At 36.8% G+C, this 27928-nt stretch overlaps 1 protein-coding gene across 2 annotated transcripts in view; it reads left to right on the forward strand.

Annotated features, from left to right (window-relative positions):
• Positions 1–27928, forward strand: part of PLXDC2 (plexin domain containing 2) — a 266023-nt gene that overhangs the window by 182117 nt on the left and 55978 nt on the right. For both annotated transcript variants that reach the window (XM_065666537.1, XM_065666536.1), the window contains exons 5-8: positions 4887–5009; positions 7893–8011; positions 17921–18020; positions 27552–27647. In XM_065666537.1, the coding sequence (XP_065522609.1) occupies positions 4887–5009; positions 7893–8011; positions 17921–18020; positions 27552–27647 (438 nt within the window). The remainder of the gene's footprint in view (positions 1–4886; positions 5010–7892; positions 8012–17920; positions 18021–27551; positions 27648–27928) is intronic.

A 27928-nucleotide genomic window follows, 5' to 3' on the forward strand; every position in this document is an offset into this window, starting at 1 on the left:
ACTCTGCTTAAGTAAGAAAATGAACAGGAAGAAATGAAAGGAACGAGACATTTTTTGCAGGGGAAAAGTATGTCGTTGCATCTCTACACAGCTTGTTGCATATGTGAATGGACAAGCTAAAACCACATCTTTCCCTTGGGTGATCGGGGTTTAAGCCTTAGGGACACCACTTTCCTCTGGTTCCACTTCTCGGAAGCTGCTCTGCTATTTCCCCTCTAGTTTATACTCCAGTTTATACACTGCAAAGGCACTCAAGTAAACCCACACTGAACTATGCACTCAAATGGCAGCTCTATCTTTGCCCAATGACAGTCTCTCTCATGCAAAACTTTTCATTGTTAGCTGCTGCTGGCAGGCAGTTTCTTTTCTAGCTAAGTAACCACAGCTTGTATTACTAAGGGTTTTCACATATGGTTTTACTTAACATTAGCTGCGTGTTAGGAAAATTCACTTTTTTTTTTCCAAAGCAATCTTATTTCTTTCTGCATTTAGTATTTTGTATGTGATGGTTACATTTGTTCTTTGTTTTGAACTCCAGGTTCTTGTACCATTCCGTTCGCTTGTTTGCTTGTTTTTATAAATGCATGCCTTTTTATTTGGTCTTAAATTCCAAGTATCTTTCCACTTCTCTGTCCTGGAATTAAATAAGCTGTATCAAGAAAAATGTACCTCTTGCGTCATTTGCTTCCCTGTGAACCAGTAACTTCAGGCACATTTTACAGCAGAAAAAAACCTTCTCTGGGGGCTCTCTGACCCACTTCGGATAACGTCAGCTAATGTTGGGAAGGAAACAGTTAGCTACCTTTAAAACACATCAGGCTTTGTAGGTCGTAAAATTAATATTGGTGTCTGTACCTGAAACATAAATGCTGCTGTACAAAAGGTACATGAGCCAACTTGTACCATGATAGCAAAACTACCTAATCCATAGAGTCAGTTTATGGAGCTTTGGTGGAATTTACCTGCCCTTCAGTCAAGCTCACAAATTCTTCAGAACTATAAAAAGAAGTGAAAGGTAATTACAGGGTTTTTTTTGAGGTCTGTGTCAAACTGCTTATTGACAGCTATGCAAAGTAGTTTTGAGCATTCCTGTTTTTGTAAATGCATTTTTTGATCTTTGAGGCTGAAAGTATTGTTTCAGGTGTTTATTTACAATAAGGGTCGTTTTAGAGAACAAGCAAAATTTTACATGCCTTTTATAAAAGCAATGTCATTGCTATTTGAAGGAATAATTTCACGTCAACTTATTTCATTGTTGTTGCTTAGCAACTTTTTTTTTAATCATTATTTTTCAGTGGAGATGATTCTTTTTCTCTAGATCATTTTCTTTTTTTTCTAAAACAATTTTTCCTTTTTAGAAGACAAAAGGTATTATGCAGTGGGAGTGACCTGACCTGGGCAAGAGCTAGCAATTGCTGAGGATAAGACTGGTACACTGAATGCTCTATTTCAGCTGCAACTTTCCACCTATTTTCTACCAGAAAATCAGTTATCAGAAAATAGAATAATCTTTTAACAAGATAATAGAAATTCCAGTCAATCAGGTAAATAATGTCATTGTTGCATATTAGTTAAATACTTGATATGTAAAATAGAATATGAAGTAGGTAATATATAAAACAAAATACTTGGTTAGTCTTCAGTTGTATTAGGGCAAGGTTTTCTTAGCAGGGTAGCTGCCTCTATAGAAGGAAGTGAGTGGCTGCCCCATGTCAGACAGAGAAGGATCCGGACCACTCCAGTGGACCTACACTCTAGATCATTTTCATGGACACTTTATCATTGCCACTACAACTTAAATAAAGCAGCAAATGTAAAATTAACTTATTGCTGAATGGAATTCCACAGGAAATTGGTTTATACTACCTGTGACCTAATTCTGTAACAGTGGTAACTACTCATGGTTCATTCATTTAGTCAAAGAAAAATTTTTTAGACCTGCAATTTCCTGATGCACTTAGTCTCTCCTTTGTTACATCAAAGATCAAAAAATGCATTTACAAGAATAGGAATGCTCAAAACTGCTTTGCATAGCTGTCAATAAGCAGTCTGACACAGACCTCAAAAAAAAAAACAAAAACCTGTAATTATCTTTCCCTTCTTTTCATAGTTCTGAAGAATTTTCTGGTAGGAGATAGGTGGAAAGTTGCAGCTGAAATAGAGCATTCAGTGTAGCAGTCTTATCCTCAGCAATTGCTAGCTCTTGCCCAGGTCAGGTCACTCCCACTGTATAATACCTTTTGTCATCTAAAAAGGAAAAATTGTTTTGGAAAAAAGGAAAATGGTCTAGAGTGTGTGAGTACACAGTGTACAAATCAAGGCGTATACCCTCCTTGGTTTACAAGTGGCTTTAGTATTAGTTCATCCTGAGTTTTAGTTAAATTTATATACACATAAAACTTACAAAATGCTGAACACGCTTTCCTATTTGACTTCATTCCAGTGTTTAGGACTATATTATGCTTCTAGGTATAGTACTTGTGGAGAGTTTTGGAAGAACTCTACCAAGCCCTCCCACAAAGGAGAGATTAAGTGGTTCAGGAAATTGCAGGTCTAAAAAATTGTTCTTTGACTAAATGAATCAGCCATGAGTATTTACCACTGTCACAGAATTAGGTCACAGATAGTATAAGCCAATTTCCTGTGGAATTCCATTCAGGAATAAGGTAATTTCGCATTTGCTGCTTTCTTTAAGTTGTAGTGGCAATGATAAAGTGTCCATGCTTAACGGTGGCTTCAGACTTTGATTCTCTGGGATGATTTGAAGTGACTTTGTGTTTCTTTTCAAGTTGTTCCAATGCATGACTGGAGTTCTCATTAGAATGATCTTCATGCAAGGCCTGCCTGCTTCCCAGCTATCATCCACCTCCTGCTTTCCATTTTTGTCTAAAGTAAAGCTGCATCCGGCTAACACTTGGAAATACGCGCTGTGGTTACTAATTACCTGGGCTGATTTACTTAGATATGTGTCCCAGCACAATTAAGTCTTTTATTTTCCTATTGTGTGTGCTTCATTATTAATTATAATGGTGACATTTATACTGTAAATGGGATGAAAGTGTGAAAAGGAAACTATGTGTTAGGATAGAACCATTGTGAAAGGGAGGAATAAGTACTGGAATATTAAGGCTAATTGAATATGTGAACATGGGTTTACAGATTTTGTTTATATTGTCTGCAAACTATTTTTGAGTAATGGTTTCTAGGTTATAGACCTACCCAAGATTGTGTTAAAATATGTGTGCACATGACCATAAGCAGCATAAATGTTCTATGAAATTGTATGTATTTAAATTGTCTAAATAAGCATGAAGGAATACTTCTAAAGGGAAGGACATTTTAGAAGCAGACAACAATAAGTAGGAAATAATGAAAATGCCTCTCAGGGAATATATTTTGGCAGGACTGATGGCTGTCCTAAAGTGATTAGTAATAGGGTAAAATTGCAACTACAGTTGTACATTCCAGAAGATCAGGTTTATACATGACTTTTAAATCTGTGAGAAGATTATTATATTTTTTAATTGGTGTTTCTCCCTATTAATAGCAAAAGAGAAAAGTGGTGCTTACATATTTAACTAAAAAAATTACTCCCCCAACTCCCCAGGAAAAAAAAAGAAAGAAAAAAAAAAACCAACAAACCATTACAAATACTGTTGCAGTGGATACTATCATTTGCCAGTAAAGACTTTAATTTCTGTGAGACATATTCCAAATAGATTTTTTTCTTTTGCAAAATTTTTAGCCAGCTCTAATATTCTTTTTGTTATCAGGTTGTTGGCTGTCGAAGTATACTTCATTAAATCAATAGAAGCGAAAAAGCAAGCATTTCAGCATAAGGCGCCATCTGGTAAACACTATAAGAGGAGCTGTAATATGCAAACCTTAGTTTTGTAAATCTACTTTCAGCTCCAATCAACTTAAAAGTTTTTCAGTTTTGACCAGCAAGGTAAAGGCTAAAATAAAAATTAAGAAAAAACGTACTCTAGGCGATGGGAGCTTTTAAGTCAGGCTTTAGTGTGGGGCATCTAAAGAAGTTAGTTGCATTATTTAACTGGAGTTGGCAAACCTAAACAATAATGTTTATTTGTAGACCATTTATTGTTTGAAATGCCATTAAAATACAAAGTTTTGCTTTGAAGAAACTGTAGCATTACTGCGTTCACTGTAGATTACTGTTCTACCTTGAACAAGAACTCTAGTTCCAAACCAGTAAGAGGTTTTGGGTGAGCGCTTCTGATGAAAGCAGCACACTATTGATGTGGGTACCGTGTATTCAGGGATGAATAGGATAAACTAGTGAGACCTGACACTGAAGAGAGTGTAGCAAAAATGCTGCTCAGCTTATAATCATGAAATATCCTATCTGTTCCACTCTTCATCTGACTTTTTTTTTTTTTAAAGATTGTTGCCTCTTCTTGTCTGGAATAGTCTCTTACTCTGTCTTTAGAAATATGAAGAAGTAACAACTTGCAATAGCAGAACAGATTGCAGATTTTTGGAAGGAGTAGAAAACACTCTGGAATGTACATGGTGGTAAATTTTGATAGGGCCACATACATATGTGCATTTTGTCCATAACTGGAGTTATTCTTCCTTGAGTGAGCTCTGGCTTTATGTATGTATGAAAATTTGCTTCTTGGACTAATTATTCCTTTTTTTTTTTAATCCTTGATCTTGTTTTTTCTGGCAGCTATCACATTTTCCTGAAATTTTAGCTCTTACTTAATTCACTATTAAATTGACGGTGGGGTTTCTCTTAGCTGATGACCCTTTAATGCTCTGGCAATGTGTAGTTCAACCTGCCATTCTATTAAGTCTTTTCAGAAGTTACTGAAATGTTCTTTTTCTTTTTTTTTCTTTTTTTTTTCTTTTTTTTTTTTTAGGTTTCATATATACCGGAGAAGTTGTGCATCGAATGCTAACAGCTACACAATACATTGCACCCTTAATGGCAAATTTTGACCCCAGTGTGTCAAGAAATTCAACAGTCAGATACTTTGATAATGGTATGTAGTAGTCCTTCATAAATGAATGTGTCTATTGGCTCTAAATAACTATTTTTGAAGGAAAAACTGAAGATTTTTTAATTCTCTTTTTTTTATCCTTTTTTTTTCTTTTTTTTTTTTTTTTTTTTAACTTACAGGCTGTATAAAGCATGTGGCTAGATAACCATAAACTGTTTTTAATTTAGAACACAGTTAAAGAGACATGAATGCATTTTTCTAATTGGGGAGATATATTCTGCATGTTAAAGTACATAAACTCAAACTAGCAATGTATTTTATCAGTTTTAAAATGAAAAATCTGTCTTGTATACAAGTGCAAGTTTCTGTTTATAGATTGTAAATACCATCCTCCCACTAACTAAAATGAAAATAGCATTTGTGGAATGCAATAACAAAAGTACACTGAAGCAAGGCAGGTCAGTGACTAAGTGTGCATGGGGTACCAGGACTGGAATCCAATACACTCATCTACACCACAAGTTCCCAACAGTCCCTTGTACAAAAGATTAAAAGGTAGACTACAGTGTTATACTTGAAAATCTGTGAGATATTTCAAAGGCCTTGAATGCATGGATATTTGTCTCATGAAGTTAGTTATAATCAATATTTTGAAAACATAACCTATGTATTAAAAAGGTATCTGTTGCCTTATATTGGGCCTCTACTGGCCGAATACAATTAAAGTGACAGCCTATTTAAAACTTTGGAGAGTTCAGTATCATGACTTAATATCATGAGACCTGGGATAGTTTTTAATCTTCCTGGATAAGCCTGTGCCATTCTTTCTGTGTTTATTCATAATGAATTTAATCAAATTTTTTGAACACATCCAAAAATATGTCACATTTCCAACCAGGTGTGTTAATTTTTATTCCTTATATTGGGGCTTAAATTGTACCTTGTAACCTTTGCACCTAGTCATAACCTTTCATTTCAATCTAGTTATTACTTGCAGCATTTATTTGTTAAAAAATCCAACAAAATAAACACACATGCGTAAGTCTTACTACTTGCATGGAGAAATTTCAAACAGAGAAAAAATACTTTAATTTCATAAGTTATTTGACATTATGGCCTGAGATTTGTCATCTTTACTGAAAGAACCCGTGGATTCTGGGGGTTGTGTTCCTGACTTCCAGTATTCCCACTTTGCGCAGTTCTTCACACTGTATTATATGGCTTTCATGACCAGGTTGAATGCTTCTGAGATTTTGGATCCCTCTTCATGTGTAAGGCATGGTGATCTTTTGGACCCCATGTGCTTTTAGGACAAAGAATTTGCTATCTTACCCCAAATAAAAAGGAACTGAGTGAATTGTATCTTGAGCTCCTCATTTCTCATTCATCTGTGTTTTATCCCTGTGGGAAGTGTGCTGCTTTAGTGCAGCATCTGCAGTGGGCAAGCATAGTGTGTGGTGACCATCAAAGTCTCAGTCATGGAGCTGACTACAAGGAACTTATGTACACATGGATCTACATAAAGGTCCTCAGAATGAGAAGACTGTTTTGGAGATAGCTGGCTTCCACTTTAGCTTGGGATTCTGAGATGCACATAGATCTGAGGGACTCTAAGACTGACTAAGACATTCTGGCTATTTTTGCTACAATAGTTTTAAAAGTCCCTTTAAATTCCTTTAAAATGAAATTTAATGCACTCAAATAGAAAGCAATTAATGAATGTTGTTACAGAAACAAAAATACACTAATTGCACAATTAATGAGCATGTACTATACTTATGAAAGATACATGGGACAAAAATGTGGTGGACTTAGTGCAGTGCATCAAAAAATTTGCATTCTCATAGTTTCATGACATCCTCTACCAAGATGTGTTTATGAAAGTTACAGCACAGAAGACCTGTGGCAAAAGATGTTTCAAGGGTATACCAAAACTGCGTTGAGCTGGCTGCTTACTGACCCACCTTCAACACTCCAGGAAGAAAATAAATTAAACTGTTGTGAATCAAAGCACATAATGCCCATTAGTGCCAAGGAGAAAAGTGTGTTGAGGAAGGCATAGAAAGATGAAAAAGTAATTTTCAGTAAACATAGTTTTGGTGATAACTGTCTTTCAGCCAAGCTGCTTGAATATAACCCTCAACATCGGTAAAACATGCTCACAGGGCATGCAAGTTGCTTGGGGTACATTTTTAGTGTGATAAGTGCATATTCAGCCAGAGAACTCCCATGAATATTAATGAGTCTCTTCCAACTAAATCTCTGCACACCAGACTCAGTATTTACCCCATCTATGAATTCTTAGTAGTTTAATTTAAACTACATTTATTTATTGCCAGCACCTAATATTTTTCAACTTGCAGAACACTGGTAAGGGCTTGCACCATGCGGAAAAATATTAATGCATAGTTAATGGAAGAATCTGAATTCCTCAAACAACTTCTACTAAACTGGCGATGCTATTGAGCACTTCACATTTCAAAGTCATCAGGGTATATATATGTATATATGTGTATAAACATATATATATATAATGTAAAAAAAAAGCCACTGCAGAGCACTGGTATGGCAGCACATCTGAACTCACAGTGCTGAGTCCCGCCTTTAGTGATTGTTGGCTCCTTGTGCAATTCCAAACAAGTTATTTATTTGCCCAGTCTTGCTTTAACAGACTTCAGTGCAAGTAGTGGAGGTAGTTGTTTGTGGCACTGTGGTATCTACCTTTAAGAGGAATTCAGCTGCAACTTATATTTGTAATATCTTTGGCATTTCAAGATGTAGGGCTGAAAGTTGCTAAAAAGAAATAAGTCACTGTTCTTGTTTCGGGTAACTGCAGTTAAGTACTCTTCCTACAGACAGTTAATATTTTTCTTACTTTTTTTTTTTCTTCCCTTTGCTTCTCTACCCCCACTCTGGGGTTCACAGGCACAGCCTTAGTTGTCCAGTGGGATCATGTACATCTGCAGGATAATTACAACCTGGGCAGTTTCACTTTTCAGGCCACCCTTCTCAATGATGGGCGTATCATTTTCGGCTACAAAGACGTAAGTTGGGCCTGAAAATTGTCATTTAAGTAGAAAAATTACTTTATACCTGCAAGGAATCTCCCTACATCTTTGGGGGGGGCAGGAGGCGATATTTTAAAGTTCAACTGCATAAGGTCATTTCATTATATTGCTTATAGGATCACTATTTTCCTGAAAATTACATTTCATTGTAAAAGTGACGTTCATGTGGTGAATTTGAAAAGCGTCAATGTGAGTTAAATGTGCTGCTCCTGGATTTCAACTGGCCTTTTTGTAGTGGTTTTTAGTATGAAGTATTTAGTAAACTCTTGATTGCTTGGTAAATTCCTCTTGGGTTTTGAAAGGTAGGGTTTAATTTGCTCAGTTAGTTCACCTAATTTGTGCCTCCTTGAAAGTACTCTATGGTTAGTACTGAAAGGTCACCTTTTTTCTGCAGCTATCACTTCATGGCAACTGACATATTTCAGAAGTTTGTATACTTCAAATAAGAAATGACTGGTTTGTGTCTCTAGCTCTGTGAGGTTTTTTACCTCTTTGGTGGTAACACTGGCTAAATTGAGGCCCTTTGCCTTCATGTCATCAGTATGCTGTTGTCTCAGCTGGGCTTTTCTGCATTCTCAAAATGTTTCAGAATTTCAGCTGTTACTCCAGGTGACTGTTTTCTTTTCTTGATAGAGTTGTTAGAGCACTGAAGGCTAAAGCCTAGAGAATACACCTCCAATTGAATTTCATGCACAGGAGAATCAGAAGGTAGATAAGCTCAAATCTCTAGGGGCAAAGAAAAATTTCTTTCTTTTTTTGTTTATTTTAATTTTAGTTTGGCATGCAAAAGGTGACTTTCTTTTCAAGATGTCTCTCTGTTGTCCTCCTTACATTAAAAAAATGTAATCAGTGATATGACTGGTTGTCCAGATTTGGAGAATTCTGGACTCTTTTCTGTCTATATACTATATACTAGTTGTGAGCCTCGAAGCTCATTTTTCATCCCTGTGTTGAAGCCTTACCCCTGAATGAAGCAGAAATAATAGTACTATTCTCCCCTTCATTAGAAAGCTAGTGAGAATCTAGGTTATTCTTCCAGCACTCAGGTCTTCACCAAAGACAGAGGTCTTTGCACACTGCAAACAGGATTGCTGCAGGATACTCTTGGTGGATTAGTTTTGTAGAAAAAAAGAAGCTTCTGGTATGCCCATGTACCTGGCTTTTCTTTATCTTATAAAAGATAGGCTGATGAAAGGTCTGCTTAGGCTCTGTTTCTGAATGTTATGTACAGGTTAGTAGTCGTCATCTATAAAAATGCAGTTTATTTGCATTTTGACTTCAGACCTTTTTAAAGGAAAAAAAAAAAGAAAAAAATCTTTTTAAAGACCGCACAAAATTTCCTGCCTTCAAGACCCAGAGAAGTGGGGAGGGGCTATGCTTCAATTAGTAATTTTAAGATAAATTTGACAAGAACTGCATATGCATTCTGAAATTAAAATGGTGACATTTTTAGGAGACTAATATTCTTGGTTATGAGATGCTCTGCACTGTCTGTTACTGTCCAGCTGTCTGCAAAATGAATCTAATATGGGTGATAGAAGCTGTTGCTGTAAATTGGTAGCATTTTGAGTTCATTAAATGTAAATGATGATGCAGAGTGCCAGGCAGTGCAAAACTTTATCATTTAGGAAGACACAAGGAAATAGACCCGAAGGAAATGGGAATTGCATGCATGTATGTCATTTAATCTGTGGATAAACAATTTCTGTGCTACAATGGTGTAGGCTGCTTGCTTTCACTGTGCTACTGAAAGCTTCCTCCAAGATCCACAGTTCTTTTGTGTGAAGGAGTTATTAATGTTCTTTCTTTAATCCCGAGGCAGAAAGAATTGAAATTTACAAATGGCATAATTTGCACTTTTTCCACTGCTGAATCGTTGAAATCCCCCATCATGAGTTATTCTTGTCATGAATGGCATTACCACACATCACTTTAGAACTATTGCACATAATCAAGGAAAGAGACTTTTAAAAGTGGTAATAGTAACACACTGGTGAACTGTATATCTTTTGACAAAAGATTTTTGTAAAATCTTAGAATGTTACAACTAGCGTATTCCACTGGGGGTTACTTGGGGAATGGATTTGGAGACTGAGATTTCCAGAAGACTGCACACTTTATTTGCAGCTTTCACTTCGTTAAAACCAGCTCAGGTTTTCACCTAAATGAGGAACATTGAATAACATTTCCAGTCACTGCTCAGACAGAAGTTGTCTGAAAAGAATAACTAAGACACTTGTAAATTTAAACTTGACTCTAGTGCTTATAAGTGTGGCTAGAAATTTATTTACTTTCCAGTACTGAATCAATTGCTTTCTGAGGGATTCTTTCCTTATGGAATAATTTATTTTGCTAGTGAGCTAGGAGCCCTGTTAACTCCAGTAAGATTACTTGTGTGAGTGCTCACTAGCATGAGTAAAAGTTGCTTGAGAAGATTCCCTCCACCTTTATGGTGTCATTTCATTTTAGCATCACAGTTCATCAAAAATGACAGTGATGTATGTATGGCAAATCCGCTAGGAGGTCTTCATTGCGCTGGCACTGAAATTCTCCAAGCTGAAACATCATATTGGAAATACAGCAGACAGGTTGGCAGTAACTTTATGAAACATCCCACAGGGACCCTGTACTAGTGACACCATGCTTTTGTCTTGAAAAATCTAGATTAAAAATAACTGTGATTATACATTTAAGGGAGGTACAAATAGGGACTTTTATGTCTTAAACACTTCAGGTTAATTTTGCCTTTATTTCTTATTAATTCAAATAATTTTAATTCCCTTTTTTGTATCGCTTCTGCTCCCACATCCGGTTTGCTACCTCATAAACCTGGTGTTGACCACCAACACAGGATCTTGGCTGAGGTGTGCTGTGTGTCAAAGGAGCTGTTCTGCCCAGTCTTCTGCTTTCTGTTGTTTGTCCAGTAGGAAGCAGTCTGAAATGCACAATTCTTATCCAAAATCCAGAATAAATTCTGAAAAATTAAACATTTAGAAAAGAAGATGAGCCACTAGGATAGTGAAAACACGTAGACATCAAAATATCTTTCAGAAGAGGTAATGGGTAGGAGAAGGATCTGTACAGTCAGGTTTTTAAAATGTAAAAACAATTTGAAATATAACAAGGTTTTATAGCAAGATAGTAATTTATTTATATACTAATTTACTTTGTTTACAGTACATACACCTTCCATTTTAACTGTTACTTTGCTTACATCAGCTGTTACTGTTCTGGCAAACGGTGAGTATGTCAGAAGATATCAGCTGGCAGGAAAATTTTACTGGTACACCTCTACTACGTAGGAAATGCATTACAGTGCAAACTAGCCAGCGTAACATAGTAATAAAGAAAATTTTCTGCAAATTCATACTTTTTTATGTATAAGTAGGGAATACTAACTTCTTAAGATCTAAATTTCACAGAAGTTCAATTCTCAAGAGCTTTACTTCTTATTGAACAAAATAACTTTTCCATATAGTCTTTTCTCATTAGTGCTTATAGCTAATGTTCCTTAGTGTAACATTTGGTTTCTATTTCTGTCCGTGATTAATATAGGACAAATTAGGCAAAGGTACCAAAGGCTATGTTAATGGTTTAGGATATTTTTCTTAATTTCATTGGCTTGAAGGCTTTCTTTGTTCATTTAAATAGTAATGACTCTGTAGTTATGTGGTCATCCAGAAACTATTATTAAAGTTGAAATGCTTCTTCAAATTGCCCAATATGTGAAGCTGGAAAATAATTCTGAGAGACTTGCAGCAGAATTTTTCTACTGTGAAAGGAGGTAGAATTGAATGGAACTGATTAAGTGCCAGCACTTAAATAAAATTGATGCTCCTGCTATGCATAATGAAAAATATTCTTTTTTCAATAACAACACTGCAAACCTTTTGCTTGTGTCCTGAAAACCACAAATACAAACAAATAAACAAAAAACCCAAAAGCACAGTCTTCATGGTTATTCTGCCTGCATTATGCGTTCATGCCATTTCTTTGCCTTTCTTATTATTATAAAAAAAATTATTAACATGGAAGCAGGATCTTTGATGTTATCAGGTGATCAGTTTATTTAGCTTAAAATTCCTGATTAAGTTTCTGACATTTTGGCCGTTAAAGTATTTAATAACTATTTAGGAAACTGGCAATGAAAAGCCTAATAAGTGCTGTTATGTTCCTAATTATTATTGTGCAGCATGCTTTGACTCATCTTTGACTCAGTTTTGAAGTAGGGCAGTAATTGCACCCTGCTTACCATCTCATTCAGAATAGGGTCAGAAGCCATTATTTTATTGTTTTAGAAAAGTAAGATTCTTACATGTCCTCAAAGTTAAAAAGAATAACATTTGAGAACTCTGGTGGAAAACTGTCTAGATTACTGATCCAAGTGATGTCCATCATATTTGAAAAACCATGGAAATCAGGTGAGGTTCCTGGAAAAAGGGAAATATAACCCCCATTTTCAAGAAGGGGAAAATGGATGACCCATGGAATTACAGACCAGTCAGTCTCAGCTCTGTGCCTGGCAAAATCTTGGAGCACATTCTCCTGGAAGGCATGCTAAGGCACATGAAAGACAGCAAGGTGCTTGGTGACAGCCAACGTGGCTTCACTAAGGGAAAATTGTGCCTGACCAATTTGGTGGCCTTCTGTGATGGGGCTACGGAACAGATGGACAGGGGCAGACCAGTTGACGTCATCTACTTGGACTTGTGCAAAGCATTTGACACTGGCCTGCATGACATCCTTGTCTCTAAATTGGAGAGACATCAATTTGATAGGTGGACCACTCGGTGGATAAAGAACTGGCTGGATGGCCGCACACAAAGAGTTGTGGTCATTGGCTCAATGTCTGGCTGGAGACCAGGAATGAGTGGTGTCCCTCAGGGATCGGTGTTGGGACCGGTCTTGTTCAACATCTTCATCGCTGACATGGACAGTGGGATTGAGTGCGCCTTCAGCAAGTTTGCCGATGACACCAAGCTGTGTGGTTCGGTTGATATGCTGGAGGGAAGGAATGCCATCCAGAGGGACCTTGACACACTTGTGAGGTGGGCTGATGCCAACCTTATGAAGTTCAACCACGACAAGTGCAAGGTCCTACACCTGGGTCGGAGCAATCCCAGGCACAGCTACAGGTTGGGCAGAGAAGAGACTCAGAACAGCCCTGCAGAGAAGGACTTGGGGGTGTTGATCGATGAGAAAATGAACATGAGGCAGCTTCAGTGTGCGCTTGCAGCCCAGAAAGCCAACCGTATCCTGCGCTGCCTCAAAAGGAGCATGACCAACAGGTCGAAGGAGGTGATCCTGCCCCTGTACTCTGCTCTTGTGAGACCTCACTTGGAGTCTTGTGTGCAGTTCTGGTGTCCTCAACATAAGAAGGACATGGAACTGCTGGAACAAGTCCAGAGGAGGGCCACGAGGATGATCAGTGGTCTGGAACACCTCCCCTATGAAGACAGGCTGAGAAAGTTGGGGCTGTTCAGCCTGGAGAAGAGAAGAGTGCATGGAGACCTCATAGCAGCCTTCCAGTACCTGAAGGTTGCCTATAGGGATGCTGGGAAGGGACTCTTCATCAGGGACTGTAGTGACAGGACAAGGGGTAACAGAATAAAACAAGGGAAATTTGGATATAAAGGGGAAGTTCTTTGCTGTGAGGGTGGTGTGGCACTGGATTGTGTTGCCCGGGGAAATTGTGAATGCTCCATCCCTGGCAGTGTTCAAGGCCAGGTTGGACAGAGCCCTGGGTTACACGGTTTAGTGTGAGGTGTCCCTGCCCATGGGAGAGGGGTTGGAACATGATGATCTTAAGTTCCTTTCCAACCCTAACTATTCTATGATTCTATGACTCTATGAATAGAATTCAACATGAGTTCTAAATATGTTTCTCCCTATTTTTGAAATACGTAATCCAAAATATGGATGTCCGTAGCCCCATTACAAGTTTGCATTTGGGAAGTTTATTCATATGCTGATGACTTGTAAAACACAAGAGTTCATGTTGTCTGTGTTAGAGCTAACACACACTTTGGAATGCTTCTAGTTAAAATCCATCCTCTGAATGTAATGCCATGTAAGCCCTGTCACCCATTAGCAACCACTTGCAGATTCCTAGCTATACTGTTTAACTATTTAACATGTCAGCTTGTTATGACACATCTTGCCATTCAGGTGAGTGATTCAGAACACCAGCACTCTGCTTGCTACCCATGTTTCACTGTAATTTTTAATAAACTATTTTATCATTTACTACAAGCCTTCTGTCAAAAGGGCATATTTCCTAATAGGCCTTCATATGGTAAAAGCCCATTTTATCTTGACATCTCATTCAAAGAATTTCACCTGTGGAATGGCACTCAGTACACTCATCATTGAGGGAAGTATTCAGTTCTATAAAATTATTTCTTTTTCCACACTTCAGACGTATGCTTTTGTAAATACAGGTTTAACGACACTGTATTTTTTCAAGAACATGAAAGAGTTTTCCTGGGTCATGAATTCACATCTACTTTGACGGCATTTCTCTCTTGAGTAATTTTTGGACACAGGTTGCACTTCAGCTGAAGAGCTGGCTATATGAATTTATATTTCCTTCACCTTACACCCTGTTTGCAACACATAGCCAAAGTTTTGGCTGTTTTTTCTGTTGGACTGGACTCTACTACATCAAAATGATTCTACAAGTTCTTTACTCTTTCTAGAATGCTCAGCACAAGAGCAGAGACACCTGCAGGCACTCCTGAAGTTTTTGTTTGTATTTTCTGTTCTACTTGGCTACTGCATCCTAATTTAGCACCACTGAGTCATTCATAGTTTTATTAAAGAGTGAAACTGAAAGTGACTTTCAAGCTCTGAACCAAGTTGTAGTGAATATAAACTTATATTTAAACAAATAAAAAAACCCCAAACAAAACAGAACAAAAAAAAGCCAACAAGCAAACACTTGTAGCATTTGTAGCGCAAGAACCCATTGTTTCTTCCTGGGGAAAAAAAAAAAAAATAAAAGAAGAGAGAAATTAGCTTTCTGCTATCAGGATTTGTGAGGTAAAGATGCAGATTGTTCAGTTTTTCACAAATTCAGAAAAAAATGTGATAAGACACTAGACTTACATTTAAGGAGGCATATTCAAGGAGACCTGCGTGCAGCTTCTGGTTTGCACTTACACATAAAAGTGAGTATGATTATTTTCATTTATCAGGCACAATTTGTGCCTTGAGCTGCCAATTTTGCCAGCATATTTTGTTAGTTAATGTACCTGCTCATAATGCCTGCATTTTGTGCCCATAAAACTCTGATTCCTTTCTTCATCTGATGTGTTTCCTCCCTAACTTGGAAGAGAAGTAGTTATTTCATCCTTCTCATCAGTGGTTTTTCTAACTTGATTTTCAATAGTTTCCCTAGAGTATCCTCCTCAAAATCTTTAAGACAATTTCTTTGACAGTTAATATAAGCTTTTCTCTACAGTATTCTGAGATGGTGAATAATTTGCTTTTATATATATATATATATATATGTATACTTTCATGCTGGAGAAAGTTTATAGGCTTATTTCTGAACTCAGCAAGTCTTTTATTTTGAAGACTTTGAAAATATACCTTTCAGCTTTCTTATGTCATATTCTTCAGTAACTGGAACAGAGTTAAGCTGATATAAGCCAAATTTAAATTGATGTATTGCTAGCAGTATTTCCAAGCCACTTTTGTTTTTCATGTTGGTTTAACATCATTCCATTTTTAGTACCAAAGCAGATCATATGTGCAAGAACCCCTAAATGGATCAGCCAAACCAGTCACTAAAGTAAATAAATGTGAATTCATGACACCATTTAACTCACCAGAACGCACTTTTTCTGCTAATATTCTCAAATTTAAATTTTCCTAGATAGCTACCAGTGCAATTGGGGAAAAAACACAGCTAAATGATATTTTGAGAACAAGGAGAACAAGTACTGATGCTCAACTCAATCAGAAGTTGTGCCATTAATTGATATGTATGCAGTACTGAGTCCTCATCCACTGGATGTGTAGCCAGCTTTTTACCTTGGCATTTTTCTGCTGTGTGAAAAGTACTGGCCAACAGTATATTTTTGGTAGTTTTACACAGGTAAAGCCAGAAAGATTATTAAATTAGCGAGCTAGCACCTTGTATCTCTGTTTCTTACAACTGATCCATTGTCATCCCTCTTTATCCTAGTAACTAATAAAAGCCAACTTTGAAAAACAAGATATCCAACTGTGATATGAAAACAGAAATGGGAAGAGAATCATAATTTCCTTTGGTGGTTTATCCCAGTGGTTAATAACACTCAATCATAGAAACATGTGTCTTACTCTACCTTGAAAGTACTTGTCTGCAGCTTCCAGCTTCTGGTTTTATCTTTTTGTGCTAGATGAAAACACTCTTTAGCTCCTGAGTAATGTCGCCTCGTGGCAGTACTTGTTCACGGTAATGTAGTCAGCTTCCCATTTTCCCATGGAGAAGCCCAATAGAGCTCTTTAGCTCTTCTGTTGATGGCATTAAGAACTGCAAAAGTTTTCAAAATATTTTTATGACTGTTTCAATCTTGCTTCCTTAAATTTCCAGCATTGTTTTAAGAAACAGTAACATTTCAGTAATGACCTAATGTGCAAGTACAGGTGAAACAGGCACCCCACTGCACCCCACTCCTAGGCTATATTTCGCTGTTAGTGTAACCAAAATTCACAGCAATTAAGGTTTTTTGCTGTGATGCCCCTTCAGACAGCTGGAGTTGTTCATCCACTGCAATACTGAGATTCCTTCCAGAAATACTGCTTTCTAAAACATGGTCCCCACGCCTCTACCTTGTGCTCCTTTTTTCTCTGAGTTACTACTTCACAATTTTTCGAGGTCTGACTTTGCTAAATGATGCAGCCAATTAATTATTTTTACTGTGCCAGTGTCCCCTGTAGAACTGCTAGGCAGTAAATTTATGTTTCCTTCCCTCTCTTTGAGAAAACTTTTGAATACTAGATCTGGTGTCTGGAGGAGCAAAATATACTGTAAAGACACACTGTCAGTCTGAGCTGCTTCATTAGTGATGGCTGCTGTTTGTGATCAGTCTAGTTAACTATGTTAATATTTTATAAATGCCAGATGTCACTAAGTCAAACACTTTAGAAAATTCTAAAGCTATTACGTTTATACCAGTATTGGCCAAAACTGCAGTCTTGCCCGAAGAGTTGAATCAAACTTGACATTTGTTTCATATATCGGGTTGCCCAGCATCAGTATCTCTGTTACATGAAGCTGGACTGGTCTATGGATATCCAAGTATTTTTATTTCTTCCTCTAGATATTGGCAATTGAGCATCTGGCATTTTCCATATTTTCCATGACATTGATAATTTCTTTGCTATTCCAAGACATATTAAATATGCATATCATTGGGCCAAAGCTCTCTTCAGGTAGCTGTTCAGACAGTTTTCAGTGCAAGGTAATTGAGCCATAAGCTTTTAAAATGGTTATTACAAGCTGAATTTTCGAACTTTGTGTGTTCAGTAGTAGACAAGAGGTATAGTCTCCTCTTCCTTGTCTGATGGTAGGGCATCTTTCCATTTTTCCTTCTACTGGGGAAATAGATCACTGAAAATTATTACCCTTTTCTGTTTTGTCATTAACTGTTGTTCCACCTCTAAGTGTTGATGTAAATATTGTTATATAACAAGCAAAGGAAACTGAGATAAAAATTGAAGCCAATAATTTCAGTCTTCGATAAATCCTTAGTCATATTATGATGTATTGTATAAAATATGTATTTAGGACTTTAATTTACACTGGTTAAATGTTTATTCTGGCAGCGCTATTACTCTTATTCTGTATATTTTTACTTCAATATTTCATGCATATCTTCCTGTTCTGTCTTCCAGATTCCTGTTGCTGTAACACAGATAAGTTCAACCAACCACCCAGTGAAAGTGGGACTCTCAGATGCATTTGTGGTCGTGCACAGGATTCAGCAAATTCCCAGTATGTAGAGTTGTAGTTGTGCTAATGGTTCAGAGGCTGAGAAATGAGTATAAGCTGATTTCATCAGGGATGATTAGCTGCACAACAAATCACTTAGCTAATTTCAGCTTGTTAATTCAAGTGTAATTTTATTTGTTTGATAATTACCAATGTGGCTCTGTCATTGTTTCTTTTGAGCTGATAAATTAAGTAAATAAATCTAAATGGCCAGCCAAATAATGTAAAATTAAACTGTCAACCAGCACAATTTGATATTCCATAGATACTTTATCTGGTATATGTCTCCATATCCATAGTAGGGCAGAAGAAACCTGTTCAGAAAAAGTCATCTGTATCCAAAAATAGAAAAATATCCAGGCTGGAAGTTCTTGATACTTTACATTCTGAACATCAAATTCATATATCATTTTAGTGAGAGAAAAGATGTAGTTAGCAAACAACATCTTGGGCTTACATAGTCATGACAACAGTAATACACGTGACATCCAATTTTCTCTGCCTTTAATTATACTTTGCATGACTTGACTGAAAACGAAAGGTAGGAAATCAAGTGTGATTTCCTTAAGGCTTTGTTTTAATATAGTATGTGCAGAGGTTGTTTAGCCATGAGAGAGTCTGCTCACTTTCCAAGTCCACTGGTTTTATTTAACACATTTGGAGAAATTTATTAAGTTCAGTTTTTGATGATCCCCTAATAGCAGGGTGTAGATGGAAGGAGCTGTGCTTGAACCAGCCTGCTAGGACTGAGTCCAAGCATATTCTTGTGAAGTGAACCGTGACAGATGTGTGGCTCAAATAAAGCTCGTAAGGACTGACCTGATCCAACCCATCTTGGAGGCAGTCTACAGATGCGGCTGACTCTGAAGTTCTGAAGTTGCAGGTACCATTGCCCCTCAGCTCATGCTATCCCCTCATCACATTTTAACAATTTGAAGGAGCATAGATCCTACATCATCTTATATGTCCTGCTATTGGGAAGATGGAAAATTCCAGTACTGTCTGTTGCTTGTTGTGAACTCAGAGTAGTGTGAAGGAGGTTGGCATGCTCAGATTTCACTTAAGAGATTAGGTGCTGGAAGATAAATTCTTTCTAAGTATGATAGATGTCTGGGATGTGCCGATGACTGCATTGATTGCTTTTGAGTGTTTAGGAACAATGTAGGAATGAATGTAGGAAACCAATTTCAGCAATTTAAGTGATATTTGTGCATGAATTATCTGAGTATTTCTGTGAGTCTTCGGCTTGTAAATGCTCCTAAAATGGATACAGGTGGAAATTATGTTGATGAACTTGTGCAAATGTTGTATGAGAATAATCACACAGAAATTCTGTTAGAGATGCAAGTAATATGCAGAGATTTGGCATCAGGCCTCCATCAGCAAACACTAAAGGATGTATTTTAGATTTACTTATATGTAAAATATGCAGTATATATGAGTCTTTATTTGGTTTAAATTATTTTTTCTGTAGCAATTTTTCAGACATGCACCTTGTTTTACTACCACTTCATAATGTTGGTTTTGATGAATATGCGGTTACTTAGTAGTTTTCTGGTTTTACTTTTCTATAAATCTTTTCAAGGTTTAAAAACAAGAGCTAAACCTTGTCACATGACAATTTCTGCTAAGTGAAGTGACTGTAATTACCAGAAAATCTGTCTAGTGTTACATCTTAAACTTATTCTGTTTATTAAGTTACCTTAAGGAGTGGCAGATAAGAAGAACAGAATGAGTGTAAAAAGTCTAAAATGTACCACTGCAACAACTGTTTTGATAGCATTATTTCTGTATTACTGTGTGCAGTTTTTTTCTCTTTAACCACTGGTTCTGTGAATAATAGTAATTCATGATTATTTTTGCTAGTTTGCAGCTTACACTAGAGATAATATTAATCAAGGGAACCATCAGTTCACAGTAGATTTTCCTGAAGCTAAATTGTGGTTTCAATGACACAGGTTTATATTAGTAAGTATAGGCAACATAACACCCTGACAGAACCAGTAAATAATGTTGGCCTGTAGAGAGTTGAAGTCAGATGCTCTTAAAATATGCATGCTGTTACATTCTTGTTTTTCAGAGGTATTAAATAGGCCATGGCTTTAGTCAGTTACTAAAAAGTGACATGATAGAATTGTTGTTTTACTTTATTTTTAGCTCCTTAAGAGAATGGAACAATATAAATTGCTATTTCCTCCAAGAGAGGCAAAATTAATATACCCATTAGTTCTTCCTTACCACTTTAGCAAAGACTTTTCCATCAAAAGAACTCAGTTTTACTTTATGCTTATGGCTACATATATATATATATATATATGTAAACCCAAAAACCACAAACCCAAATAAACAAAAAAGAACCCCAACTCTACTGCTTCACATTTGAGTTTTGTCAGTTATTTTTATATCCATCTTGTATTTGAAAAGGAAGGAAAAATTAAGTGCAACACAAGCTTACTTAAAGAAAAATATCCTCTGAATTTTCAAAATTCCTGATTTCTTTGGTGCACTCTGTATGCTCAGCATTCTAAAATTTCAGTATAATAATACTGAAGTAATTTTGGAAGATTTAGAAATATTTATCTGATTTTTTTTCATACATACTATCCAAAACATTAGTAATAACTTTTTTAGTACTTCTGAAAGGTGAGTTCTAAGGCTAGGCAAAACTATTTCATTCTGAGGAGAGAAAAACATGCTTTTTGATCAGCCATTACATTTCCAAAATGCATTTTAATGAATGCTTAAAAGCATAGTCTTGAAGAGCCAAGAGCAAAAAGAAAGGATTTTCTGAACTTTTTGAAATGGAAAAACATGAGCATTTCATATCTTTTTTTTTTTTTTGTTAATATACTCCTACATATAAAGGCTTTGCAGTAATACCACTTTTATCTGTCCCTAAAAGAATACAGGTACCTGCATTTTTCACCTTATCTTTTGAGAGTTAGAGCACAGAGATGGAAAATTTTGATAGGTGGCTTTCTGACTGTTTTCTAAGTTGGTTTTTTTTCATCATCTGCTACTATTGCTTCTATATAGCCAGTGTCTCCATTTTCAAGCCTATATGTGGTACTAATATATTGATGCAGATTGGCCACTATTATATATATAATATATATATATAAAAATATGTATGCCTGTATATTCTCTATATTCTCTAGAGGTGCTTTGGACTGAATAGTAATGTTTGAAGGGAAGTATATTTTTGCTTGGCACCAAGGTTAGAAAGAAAAAACTAAATTCTTAGATTTATATGGCAGCAGAATGGTAAACTAAGTCCATTTATTAATTTAGAGGAAAAGCTCCTGCTTCTTCCAGGTAATTCAGGTGAAGTGAGCCAGGTTCTTGACCTCTGCCTCTGCTTTGTCTGATAAGTTAGAGGGGCCACCCTGATTTCTTGCTCTTTAGACAGGCCAAACACTTGTATGTTAACTATTTTTTCTTTCATAACAAAGATGCTGATGTTTAATGGCTGTCTTCCAGTCTGAGAACACGATTAGTGAAAAACCTGGAGGATAGCTTTACACGTTCCTCCAGCAAGTCTTCTCTCCTCCTTTTTTTCAGTATCTCCACTGCATCAGGAACGTCGTCCCTGTCCCATTACAATCACCTTTTCTTCCATGTTCCTCTTATTTCTTGTTTTTTCTCAGTCACCTTGTCATTCTGTTCTTGGTCCTTCTTTCAGTCACCTACACTGTGTTTTGCTCTCCCTTCTGCAGACTCCCGCTATCTATCTTCAATTTCATGACCACCTTTTCCCCTACACCTTTCCTTTTCTTCAAGGTTACTACGTTTCTCTCTTTTGTTTCACTGCTGTCTTCTCTTTTGTCTTTCAATTAGCTTTTCATTGTGAAATGAAAAAGTATTTTCTGCACCCCACTGTTTTGTTTTAGCAATGATAAAACAAACCAGTAAGCTTGCCCAGATGGTGGTTTGTTTTCCACAAAAGCATGAAATACACTGGGAAAGAAAGTACCAGATTCAGGGCGTCTACACAGTGATTTACTAGTATTTCATCTACTGATAATGGCTAAGTTTTTTCTCTGTGACGAGACATACTTCTCCGAGATATTGGCCTCTACTCTATTAGGTACAGCTCTTTTAGGAAATCCATACCTTGACAACCTAATGTTTAATGACATTGAAATTACTCAGCAACAGTGTGTACACAAATGAAATTTGTGTGTTAGCAATATTCCACTTTCAGTGCAATTAGTGCCACTCAATACATAGTGTAACTCAAGCATATAATTGACAGCTCTGCATGTTACAATTGTTTGTTTGCTGAAGATTTCATTTGTTTGTTTACAACAGTGAGGCTCCTGGAAGAACCCTAGCATTACCTTCCTGAAGGGTCAAAGAGGACTAGCACTTTCTGCTGTGATATTTATTGTATAAAGGTGCAGCACTATCTGGGAAATCGCAAAGTCTAATTTGCTGTTGCCTTACTGGTAATGTCACTTACCTCTGTGCAAAGTGGACCCCACAGTTCTCTCTTTAAATTCGCAGTATTTACGCTTACTTTTTACTGGTGTAACTAATTCCACAGGGTGCCAGCTCCTGCAGCCCTGCATGTTTGCTGGCCCAACAGGGTTTAGCCTGGCAGCTCGATTCCTTGGCACTAGATGTCTGATTCAAGAGCAGTTAAGGAAAGAGATGGGCATGCTGCTAGTCTTTAGTGACATAAAAGCATTTCAGGGACTGGCACAAGGTGATCAAAATTTAAAACTTTTTCAGTTTGGCCAAACTGACCATCAGCCAATCTCAGAATTTGGCAGTTCGGTGCATGTGGCCTAAGGCGATAAAGCATGTTTTTCACACCTTGATTCAGTACTGAGAGCAGCTCAGCTGGCATCAGGAATTGGGGTAAATCTGAAAGGACATGGAGAGTTTCAAAGTAAATGATGTGTGTTAGGCACAGTGTTGGTGCGGAACAGTTTTTTCTACATTTTTCATAAAATAGTTATTTTCAGAGCCTACTTCACTGGTTTGCGTATTCATACATATGTCTTTGAGGTGCAGCTTACAGATTTTAAAGGATTTTTTTAGCAACTTTTAAGAGAGTTATAAAATTAATACAGTTAGGGAATTTAATTTTGATCTAGATTCATACGTGTGTAATAGTCGATGACAAAGAACAATTGTGGTGGAGGTTTGATTACAAACATGTTTGATCACAGTGTCAGTGCCTCAAGAATTAATTAGTTAATATTGCTAAATTTATACTAAGCTGTTACAAACAAAGATTGACATTCTGATTCCTTTACCTTTTGTGGTGATGATAATCAGACACACCAGGCTGGCGGAATATGTATTTGCATGAAGGTTTTATTCAGCCAGTGGTGCTAAACAAAGTCCTTATCAAACAAAACCAGTGGCTGTATAGTAGAGCAGCTGTACGCCACCCTTCTGTATCCCTTATGTTTTTCACAAATTGCTTGCAGTTTGAACTGGGTATGTTTCATAAGTTGTTTGCATCAAATTGACTTCTCTATAATCAAATGCACCCTCTTACCATTTGTGTTTTCTCTAAAAATGAGACTTAAAAATGAAAGTGTAGCTGTATGAATACTTATAGCTTTGTTTAGCAATTTTTGCTGGATATATGGTTGATCTCAATTCCCTAGAAATCTTTCACTGACAAGGATTTTTATTTGTGTGAACATATAGCCTAAAAAATCAGACCGACTTCTCCAACATTTTCAAATTTCACTGGGTTGCAGGTTTTAACTGAGGAATGCTGTATGATGAAAAATGATTATACAATAGAAAAGTACCAGAGAGACTGTGCATCTCTCGAGCACATATTTAGAATGCCTTATTACTAGCTACTGACTCTTCAGGTATGTTAGGAAGTCACTGGCGCTCTTCTGGCACTGCTGCATCTCCAGAGCACTCTCCCTATTGTATATTTACTTAACTCTGACAGTTCGGTTTCATAGAATATTTATATGCCATTATTTAGTTTAAAACTACAACAGTAAAACTATATAGAAATATTTTGTCACACCAGAATCATGCCTATCTGTTATTTGGCTATCCACTGCTTAAACTCTTGAAAGGATTCTTTCAGTTGGCCTTCTGACCTGCAACGTTATCTCTCTAGGTCATTGGGCAATGTACTTACCTCAAGTAGCTGGTGTTTTCTTCAGCATTTTCTAATGGGACTGTACCTTTGGCCCTGTATTCAAAGATAACACCTGAACATGACACAGAAACTAACTAAAGACCAAGTTGGACTATGTAAAAAAAAAAAAAAAAAAAAAAGAACCTGTTATTGAAAATAAAAGACTTACAAATTATATAATTTGATTAAAAAACATATTTGAGATACTCAGACCTACACAAAAAAAAAGTTTTCATGACTAGGAGAAGAGTATGTACATATTTTCTGAAATTCAGAACCAGGAAAGGTACCTCAAATGAATATATGCATTCAAAAGTACTTTCCTTTTTTCCCGGGAAGAACCTTCCCTGGTTCCCTTAAACCTGATGTAATGCCTCCTTTCAGCAAAATACCTGCACATGATGTTTAAATTTTTGTCTCTTAGTACGTCAAATGATTTCACTAGTTCTTGCCAAGTTAAAGTGCATAATGAAGTACATGGGCTCATAAGCTCTTTATGATTCTGCACTTGCACTTCTTTGTAAGAGTGCTAAATAGGCATCATAGGACAAAAAAGAACAAGTTCCACCTAGGTTAAAAGCAGTGTGTATCTTGGGTTGGAAAAGTAATGTGTGAAGAGGTTGAAGGGGAACATGTCAGGCAAGAGTATTCATTTTTCTGTTTATCCTGTTGAGTTTAACTTTTCTAGCCTGTTTTTTTAAGTGGATACAGGCTCAGAACTCTAAATATGGAGGAAAAGGTGCATTTTGAGGAGTTAAGCATGGTGTGTTTCAAGTCAGACTTTCAAAAGAATCTACACTTCCATGTTTTCACAACCTGGCCAGGCAGATAAATTTGAACACCTGTCTTTCTAACCACCTGCCTGCAAGTATATACAAAGCTGTTAGAAGGTGACTATGCAAATACCTCTCTGTGCTTAGGTTTCTTACAGTAGATAGACCTGTGCATACAAACTCACAACCTGTGGTTGGCACATTCTTCTTCCTGAAAAAGAAAAGATCAAACCTGAGTCTACTGAGGATTTAATGGAATCAACAGTCATGCTGAAATCTGTGTGATTAGAATTTTATTTATTTTTTTTTTTTTTTTAATAAAAAGCTTAATTCTCTAAAAGTCATTGTATTTTAGAAATTTCATGCACTGGGTGAAAGTGCCTGAGTCACTGATTCTTACTGGATCTTTGGAAAGCCCGAAGTCCTTTATTTCTTGTAAGCTCTGTGAGGACTCCATTAGGAAAGGTTCAGAGGAAACAGGGTTATAGCATTAACAGTCTGTACCACTACTGATGGGATGAAATGGAGTTCAGTTGAAGTATCGGCACCCGCCATTTAATTTATGTATTCGTTTTCTTTTTTTTTTTTTTTTTTTTTTTTGACAGAAGGATAAAGATTTCTGTGGAAACAAATTACAGCCTTCAGCATTGGCAGGAGTTCATTTCAAACACATTTTCTGAACACTCTGATTTGGCAGGTGCTTTTATGGGATTTACCATCCTGGGAGCCTAAACCTTTCACTGCTGGCAAAAGATTTTCCCCACACCAGCAGAAGATTAGCTTTGCCTTGAACGACAGTGGGTTTGAAGGACATGGCTAAGGCATTTACTGGGGTAAACCTTTGGCACATCCCTGTATCCGTCTTTTAAATAGAATGACTTTGTAGGTAAAATATAAAACCAGCTTGATTGAAGGTGCATTTTATATGAAAAGAGAAATCTGGTATCAGGAAGGGTAAAACCATACAAAGACAGTTTCAAATAAATGGCAAGAGGAACTGACTGACAAAGGTGCTGAATTGGAGCTAAATGGAAGCATTATTGTCTGAAAGCCAGACACTGCCTACCTGTGCCTGAGGGCTTATGCAGTGAGGGCAGAGAAGCTGATTCCCTCACAGCAGCCTTGGCTGTTGCAGGAGAGAGCTACGCCACCCAGCATAGCTCTGCTTCCACCTCCCCATCCCCTCAACTAACACAAATAGGTTAATGGTTATTTTCTGTGTGGTGTAAGGGGGATTGCCATAGCTGTGCTTTTAGAGGTTAGCCATCCCTCTTAGAATGCCTTGTCCCGCTGATCCAAGAGGCACCTTAGCCACAGGACACCTAAGTGCACTTTCTGTCTTCCCTTAAGAATTAGTATTTATGGCTTCATTTATTTTAGCTGAGGTTTCATTTTCTGTCTGATAGTTGGCTACAATATCCCTAACCAGAGATTGCAAAAAAATTTGGATTTTGTGCTATGTGATTGCTTAACAGTTGGGAAGCTTAGTAAGCCCACTTCTAGCTACAGAAACATAGGCTTTATACCAAGCAACAAGGTGTGCCCTGATCCATCCAGGGCTGGCAACATAGAAGACAACCTATGATTGAGTTTGTGGCTGTCTATAATTCCTTATCTTCTGTTGCATATAGACTCAGATCAGCCATTGACCAGAGTAACATGTTAATCCTTTGTATGTAACCATTTATTCCTCTCTGAAATGATTCCACAGGGTCAGTGATTGTATTCAGCATTGATTTCAATTAATTTAGCAGACCTTCAAAAAGGCCATAAATTTGAATCAGGTGCACCAGAAAATCATCACCATTAGTGTGTCAGATTGACGGTATAAACTGCACTTTCGATTTACGAAGGTACAAGCTCACCAGGCTGCATTGTGGCCATGCATTTAAAATTTGGAATATTCAGAATACGTGATAGGAATTTGATCTGTAAACTAGCAGTTGTGATTTTTTTTCACAGTTATCTTGTGCATGGATCTTAGTTGTCTGTGAGTTTAAAGCCCATAGCAACAGTGTACTAACTGTATTGAATTTCTGCTTTGAGAAACTTAGGTACAGTCAGCTTGTGTAAAGATTATGCATAACATTGGCTGCTTAGGAAGACTCATCTTCTTTAATGCAATGTTACCATACGAAAAAATGTTCTAGTGCATTCTGAGTTGAGCTAGCTTGTAGCTAACAAATTTGATTAAGCAATAAAATCAGTTTTGTTTGTGCATCTTGTCGAGAACTGACAAGTGAGCATATAAACCATTTCTCTCAAGTCTGTAAGCTGAGAAATGCCTTAGGAAAGCAAGCATCTGAAATATACCCTAAAATGTCTGACAGTATACTCTTTAGAATTTCTGCCTAAATGAATGTCTAGGATGCTTGAGAGCACACTCAGCATTTTCATAATCCTTTACCAGGAATGAATACCTATTCTGTCAGCTCTGATAGTTTCTCAAATGAAAATTTCTCTATACCTTTTATATGTTCCTTCATGATGTCTAAAGTTAAAACTGTATTCCTGGGGAAAGTTGGGGTCATGTGTGGACCTAAGGAACGTTAAGCAATCATTACATCCACTATTTCACAATCTAAAGACTGCAAGATACTGAAGTATGAAAATACTTTTGTTTTTCTTTCCTGGTAGATGTCCGTAGAAGAACAATATATGAGTACCACAGGGTGGAACTACAGATGTCAAAGATTACCAATCTGTCAGCTGTTGAAATGATACCTCTTCCAAGTAAGTAAAACCTAACATGTGCAGGAGCCAGAGATGGAAAAGATCCCCCTCCCAGAAACACACAAGATTTTAAATATTTTGTTTTATCTGTGGACTTGAAATCATGAACAGATTTGTTTATCCTCTCTCAGATTTCCAGGTGGATGATACATTATCCAGTACATCCTCATGTATCTCCAGTTTGTTTATAGGTGTATAGCTCCCAATAGGTTTTGAATTAAATTTGTGCCAAATAATTTTTTTTTCAGAAGAATGATTATATTGCCTTGAAATTCATTCCT

The sequence above is a fragment of the Lathamus discolor genome, chromosome 2 (genome assembly GCF_037157495.1).
Source record: "Lathamus discolor isolate bLatDis1 chromosome 2, bLatDis1.hap1, whole genome shotgun sequence".
Classification (NCBI taxonomy): Eukaryota; Metazoa; Chordata; class Aves; order Psittaciformes; family Psittacidae; genus Lathamus; species Lathamus discolor.